Here is a 7686-nt window from a genome sequence, read left to right on the forward strand (position 1 = left end):
AATATCCCTACAAAATTACTATCATCTCCATTTCTCAACTATTTTGATTGCCTGAGGAAGTGGATTTCAGTATATCTTCCTGTTTAAATTTTATTCAGACCTGCCATTCTGATTCACTTTTTCTCCTGATCCTTCCCTAATTCTGCTCCAATGGAGTGTTCTATGCCTTTTCCTGAAATGCTGCTCTTCTAAGTTTGTTCATTTCTGTTGTCGCCTGACATACATACATAACTGCCAGTGACAGAGATGAATTTACATTAAAAAATTAATGCAATTTAAGGAACTGCAGCTAAGGGCTATATTGGTTCTACATCCTGAGTCTTCATCCTCCACAAAAATATTAAAATTATCATAGCAACATAGCCTTTTTTAGTTTATTAAGTTCATTATTTTTAAGTTTATTATTATTATGATCCTTGCCTTAAAGCCAAAGCCCTCTTAAACTATCCCAGGACATGTGAACTCCTTCTAATTGCAAAATGATTCTGGAGAGGGAGGTTCCAGAAGTTCTCTGTGCAAGACATTACAATTCTTCGTAAGTGAGTCAACTAATCCAACACCCAGCACAAGGCTCTGTGCCTGACTCTACTTGGCTGGGACTTTCTTTTCCCTTCCTTCAGCATGATGCAATCCTGCAGTGTAAGGCTACTCCAGAACAAAAGAGCAACCAGGGCTGGCAGAGATAAATGGTTCATCTCTCTGTGGTGTTGAAGGAGATGTTTGCTACAGAGGATAGCGGTCTATCTGAATTAATACTTAAAATACAATTTCACTGCTCAGTTGTGTGCATTTAGAATGAGAAAAAAGAATGAAATTAAGAAGGCAGGAGGAGAAATAATGTGAAGGACACTCTCTGGAAAGAGGCAAAAACAAATGAGAACAAAAACATCATGAGGAGGGGCACTGGTAACTCACGCCTGTAATCCTAACTACTCAGGAGACTGAGATCTCAGTATCTTGGTTCAAAGCCAGCCCAGGAAAGGAAAATCCATAAGACTCATCTCCAATTAACCACCAGGAAACTGGAAGTGGCTTAAAGTGGTAGAGTGTTAGCTTTGAGTACAAAATCTCGGGGACAGTACCCACAACTGACAGCCCCACAACTGACAAAACAAAACAAGTAAAAAAAATACATATATATATATATATATATATAAAATGAATGACAAAATATATCATGAGTATATATATATATATATATCATGACAAAAATAAGTATAATGAGGTAGCTTAAGAAGAAATTTTAGAATGCTTGGCCAATGTGAATAACTGATGGTAACTGGCTTTGATAAAGTGTCTTGAGACAGAGTAGCTTACAGATGTGGTGGGGCTTTCTAGAAAGTGGCTCATACCTATTAGAATCATGCTCTGGCCATCAATCCCCTCAATTAACTTAAATACTCTAATTTCTATTACACACAATCTAGTCCAGGACCAGCTGGGTGTTGATATGCCTTTATTAGAAATGAGGGAATGACAAAGAGGAAGAATAAGGAAAGGAGGAAGAGGTGAAGGAGAGGTGGGAAAGGGATATTTTTGTACACGTACTACTGATATGATGAATTCTCTGGAAAAACAGAGTCAGGGATTCTGAGACACACCTGTGCAGATCTCACTGAGGTTGCTCTGGTAACATCTGGAGAGGGAGAGAGGAAGGGTTTACTGCTTAACCCTGCTACCAGATGGTAGCAGACATCTGGAATCAGCTGGCCCCTTGGGAAATTCTGGTGCGGAGTGGGCCCTTCAAAATTGTCCTGGAGCATCTGGGTTGATTCCTTGTCTTGGCTATGGTAAACAATGCTGCAGTGAACATGGTGGTGCTGGTAGTTTTAGTGTAGTCTGGTTGTGGTCATTTGGTTAGATGCCCAGGATTGGGATTGCTGGGTCATAGGGAGGGCCATTTTACCCCTTATCAATCAGCCATTGGATGCAGCTGCCCAATGAGAACTCTGCATCTTGGCAGAGGTGCTACCATCTGTCTGGGCAATTCTGGGAGGGAAGGTCACTATGAGCCCTCAGGGGCCCCGTGCTCTTTGTCCTAGGAGCTGTGGGATAAATACCTCTGCTCTGGGAAGAAGGGATGATACAGACTTCTTCAGGCACAGAGAAATGACGTAATTGCTTAAAATCACACAGTAAAAGAACAGAGACTCATGTTCTGCTTCCAGAAGCTGGGCTGTCATTCACTGATGTCTCAGTTATGTGTAAAGACTCAACCACAGTGCTGACTGTCATGGTTGCTCAATAAACAATAGCTACTTTAGGAAGCCAGGGTGATTATTACTGTTGACCAATCAATCTTAACCCTTTATCTCTGAGAGATCTCACATTAGCCATAAACCATTAGTCAATGTGTTTGACAGTCGTGTTTAAATGACTGATGAATGCATTAACTTGATGGTAGAAATTATGGGTTCCTTCAAATGTCAATGTAGGTGCTATCATATAAATGGAACCCCATCTTCTCACTACTTACAGGCTGCCTTGAAGTTTGGTCTATAAAAGGATGTCTTTGGATCATTTCTTCCCCAATCCCCTTGTTTCTGAGGACCTCTATGACAGACAATGTCATCTTGGGAGCTTGAGGAAAAGAGGTCAGAGCTGCTGATGGCTTAGAGGGCAGCCTTTAAATGAGGAGCGGAAGGTCTTATCTCTGTTCCCAAAGGGAGACAGTCAGGGGAGATGGGGACTGAAGGGATCACCCCAAAATTTTCCTGGAGACGCCAGCTATATGATGCCACCTCTGACAAAGTTTCAGAATGAAGTTTAGTTTCAACAGGGGAAATATCAGCAATCCCAGGAACCTGTAGGTCAAGTTGTTGTGGCTAAACACCCTCCTTGAGTCCTTTACACCTACCATTGTGGCAAACACAAGGGAGAAATGTCAGCTAATAAGGGTTAGCAAGAACCCAGAAAATAAAATTCCTGGTTTTGATCAAATTAAGAGTTGAAGACTCTTAATATGGAGAAGGAAATGGATTAGATAATGCTAAACATAAGCAGAGACAGAGATCCTGAGAGGAGAGAGAGAGAACGAGACAGAGATGAGAGAGAGAGAGAGAGACTTTGGAAAGACTCTGGAGTCTGAGTGATGAATGAATAGGAAGAGGAGAGTGAGTTCATCCAGATAGACATACAGGAGTCTGGAATGGGGAAAACAGAAAGATCAGAGAAGAAGGGATACACCTGCACTTGGCAGGAGGAAGAACTAATGCAATTTGGCAGCTGATTAGATAGGCCAAAAAACTAGGTCAACACCCAGATATGATTGTATCATTGACAAGATCTTAGGGGATGAAGAGCCTTGAGCACTTACATGAGCTAGAATTAAGACATCAGGGAACTGGCTTACAGTAGAATTAATCTATCACCAAAGCCATATATTTTTTTAAACAATACTGTAGCCAAGTTTGAACGGGGGGCCTAATGCTTGGCGTTTTTTACTTGGATAACACTATCACTTGAACCACACCTCCATCCTGGATTTTACTGGTTATTTTGGAGAAAGACTCTCATGGACTTTTCTGCCTGGCATTGACTTTGAACCCCAGTCCTCTGGATCTCAGCCTCCTAGGCTTAGTCACAGTTCTATGAGGTTGAACATTTGTATTGGATTTTTCTACAGCATCAGTACCAGCCCTCTTCCATTTGGTGTGTTTTTGTCATTTTTGTTGTTTGTGGGTTTTGTGTGTGTGTGTGTGTGTGTGTGTGTGTGTGTGTGTGTGTGTGTGTGTGCTGATCCTGGGGCTTTAACTCTGTGGGTTTTGTGTGTGTGTGTGTGTGTGTGTGTGTGTGTGTGTGTGTGTGTGTGTATGTGTGTGCTGATCCTGGGGATTTAACTCTGGGTCCAGATGCTGTCCCTGAGCTTTTATGCTCAAGTAAGATGGGTGTTCTTACACATGAGCCATAACTTCACATCTAGCTTTTTGGTAGTTAATTGAATAAAAGGGAATCATGGACTTTCCTTTCCAGGCTAGCTTTAATATGGATGTTAAAATCTCAGCCTCCTCCTGAGTAGGTAGGATTATAGCCACCCAGAGTTTTAAAGCCAATGAGAGATACAAACTACATTTAAAACTAAAGGACTCAGCATTCCATAAACATGGGATTTTTTGTTTTATATTCTGTTTATTTTTCTCATAAAATTCTAGATTGGCAGCAAGCAATCATCTTGTATTTTCTAACACCCTGGAGCTATGTTCAGAGCTCAAAGTTTTCAGGGTGAAAGAATGGCATCGCCCCATTTGTTAGGAAATGGAAAGACTTGGAAAAAATTATATTAAGTGAAGTAAGCCAGGCCCAAAGAAACATAGGTCTCATGGTCTCCCTTATTTGCAATAACTAGTATATGTCTGGGACAAGCAAAAAAGGTCAAAAGCTAGGTACATATGGCCAGATAAGATAATAAGCGAAATGAACCCCAAGATAGGGACACAAATAGTTTTTTCTTTCTTGCTATTGTTTCTAATGTATTTATAATGTACCATGTGATTTTTTTGTTTTTTTTTAATTTTTATTTATTTATTTTTTTATTGTGAAAAAACGTACAGAGGGGTTAAAATTACATGGGCAAGATAATGAGTACATTTCTTATCAAGCATTGTTGCCTCCTCCTTTGTTTCCCCTTCCATCCCTTCCCATCCCCCCAACCCTCCCTACCCTATCCTCGCCACCCCTAAAGTTGTAAAGTTCATTTTTCGACGTAACAACTTGTACATCTCATTGTTGCAATGGGCCCACCTGTATCCCTATTTGAAAGATTTGTTTTTTCCCTTCCCCTCCACAAATTATACCAACATCAAATATAGTCAAAGCAGGGGTTATACCATGGGTGAGGGACATACAAAGCAACAAAAAATCATCTTATAAATATGTTAGAAACAATTGCATGAAATAAAAAAACACCTGAATACTTACCTTGGGGTTCATTTCCCTAACATCAACGTATCTGACCTTTTCTGCTTGACTCAGACATACACTGGTTATTGCAAATAAGGGAAACCATGGGACCTATGTTCTTTGGGCCTGGCTTACTTCACTTAATATAATTTTTTCCAAGCCTTTCCATTTCCTAATAAATGGGGCAATGCCATTCTTTCTGATGGAGGCATAGAATTCCATTTTTTGTTTCTCTGTATGTTCCTCCCCTACCGTATAACCCGTTTTCACTATATTTGATGTCAGTGCCCTGCATCTTGCATATACACTTCTCCAACTTGGCGAGGGGAAGGGGAAAACAAAATGCTTAAATAGGGATACATGTTGACTCATTGGAACAATGAGATGTACAAGACACTATGTTGAAAAAGGAACTTTACAATTTAGTGTTTTTACAATAAAAAGCGTATTTTTAAAAATCATGAGATTTGACCATGAGAAGACGAGCAATACCTCTAGGCCTCTTTAGTTTGAGCTCACACCATTTTTTCTCCTTTGCATTTCAGTATCTTTTTCTGACCCACAGATAAGCTCTCCTTGTCAAATGGGGAAGGATTATGATACAAAAGGCCTGACATATTCTGTCCAGTTTCTGAAATCAGGTTAATTCAACAGTATGTGGTCAGCAAGGTTAAGAAGACAAGAAAGGATTGCATTCTAAAATTGGTGTTTAAATGGTTGGAACTTTGTGTTTGCTACTCAGTGGGGGTGATTTGTCCTTTCAGATGGAACTTGAGCCTATAAAAAATTGAAGTGGGGGCTGAGCATGGAAAAAAATGTGTTTGCTTTTCTTAGATAAATCTGTTAGTCTGTGTGTGTTGTTAAGATGGCATTATTCTTCCATTGGAAATCACACTTCCTACACAACATGCTGCCTTCTGCCACTCTGCCTTCTCCTCACAGACTTTCTTGTGTAAGGTTCAAAATCTTTTGTATTTGTAGTCAAGCCAATGGTGAAACTATTACTTTGATACCCTATCTGGTTTCCCAGATGAGATTCTTTTCGAAAGAGCATTAACAAGTAGCCAGGGCTAGGGATGTAGCTAGGTGGTAGAATACTTGCTTAGCCTGTAGGAAGTTCTGTGCTGGACCCCCAGCATTGGCATAAAAATAAGCCACTCCTCAGGCTCCCAAAAATCCTATACCAAGTATCAACAGCACACAGGCAAACAAGTCACATAACCCAATCAGCCCAGTAGCTTCAGATAACTTCCAAACTGGATTTTCAGAGGAAAATTAAATAAAAGACACAATTTACCAACAAGGGAAACAACAGACAAACAATAGAATTCTGTATTTAGTAAAAATCCAAACATGATATAAGGAGAAGAAAAGTATACCATGGATCAATAAATTGATTCCTGATATGAGAATATAGACTTACCAGATTCAGGAGCGTCAAGTATTTGGACTGTACACCACCTTGAAAGAGTTGTGATCTCTCATGATCCGTTCCATGTTGTGGGATGTAGTAATTGAGAAAAATATACCAGTTTAAGACGAGAAAGTGGTATATGCATGTTGATGTCTTCGTCATGGAGACCTCTGACCAGGATGCTGTGATACCTGGAGTCTTTTGTGGTGTCCTCTGTGTTCAAGCCTAATGTCTTATGTGGGTTGGAGAGCTGAAAAACACACCCATCTGAGACTGAGTTCCACACAGTCTGGAGTTTGGTTCTCTCTAAGAAGCAATTGTCCTGATGAACTTCAAGGCAATTTCCGATACATATATTTACATAATGATAGAAAATCTGTAGATTAGGCTTCAAGGAAGAATGAAGCAAATGCTGCCCTTTGTCCTGGGGTTGGTGGCATAATTAGATGACTTTATTATGAAATACCAACAGATTCTGATCATAGAAATGTTCCCTTTTACCTGTTGTTAAGAAACATAGGGTACCTAGGACAGCGAGGATGCTAAGAAGAAAGGAAAAATTGTATTTTGTTCTTGAGATCTCTGAGGCTCTCAAAAGACTGAAACAACCTTTGACCCTCCAGGGAACAAAACCAAGGATCCATCTCTGTTTCTCTCTGTCTCTATGTCTCGGTCTGTCTTTGTCTCCTTCTCTCTCTTGCCCTTATTCTCATATCTTTACATTAGAAAACGAAGAGTTCTCAGATGCTGCATTTACATTTACAGTTCTGTACCCAGAAGGAAGAAGCTTATAGGAAAGTAGCCATGGCACAAATACCTGAGTGTAGGCATTGCTGAGAGGGCATCAGAATGTCTGTGCTGCCCTGGAGATGACAAGGCATGATTTGGCCGGGCAGAGTGCAGGACTCTGCTCCTGCCTCTGGTCTCAGCAGCCTCAGCAGAAGGGGATCAGGAGCACTGTGAGGCCTTGTGACATCATTCACTGGTTGCCCTGGGCAACTGACTCAGCCGGTTGAACAAATTCCTCAGAGAGCTGTTCCCAGAACTGTTCTGTAAGTCTCTACTTGGTGTTGGTGTTATTGGCGATTTCGCCAAGTCTTTTAAGAACTTGGAGAAAGAACTACAGAGGGAACATAGAGGGCTAAAACCAAAACCAAACCCACCTAGTAAATGCCAAACATCAGGAACGGCTCATGGGGGGGAGAGCAGACAGAGCCAGCAATGGAACCAGAGTTTCTAGGTCTTCATCTGTCAGGGCTGCTATAGCAAAACACACAGTTGGAGGCTTATAAATATTTTATGACAGGCCTGAGGGCTAGAAGTCAAAGATTGAGGTGCTGGCAGATTCTGTGTCTGGTGATAGATAATTTTGG

General features: G+C 40.7%; 1 protein-coding gene across 2 annotated transcripts in view; it reads right to left on the reverse strand.

Annotated features, from left to right (window-relative positions):
- Positions 1-7200, reverse strand: part of Adtrp (androgen-dependent TFPI-regulating protein) — a 59659-nt gene extending 52459 nt beyond the window's left edge. For both annotated transcript variants that reach the window (XM_013036498.1, XM_013036497.1), the window contains exons 1-2: positions 7131-7200; positions 6323-6563 (exon numbers count right to left, since the gene is read on the reverse strand). In XM_013036498.1, coding sequence (XP_012891952.1) covers positions 6323-6475 — 153 coding nt within the window. In that variant the 5' untranslated portion in view covers positions 6476-6563; positions 7131-7200. The remainder of the gene's footprint in view (positions 1-6322; positions 6564-7130) is intronic.
- Positions 7201-7686: the final 486 nt, after the last annotated feature.

The sequence above is a fragment of the Dipodomys ordii genome, unplaced genomic scaffold (genome assembly GCF_000151885.1).
Source record: "Dipodomys ordii isolate 6190 unplaced genomic scaffold, Dord_2.0 Scaffold296, whole genome shotgun sequence".
Taxonomy (NCBI): domain Eukaryota; kingdom Metazoa; phylum Chordata; class Mammalia; order Rodentia; family Heteromyidae; genus Dipodomys; species Dipodomys ordii.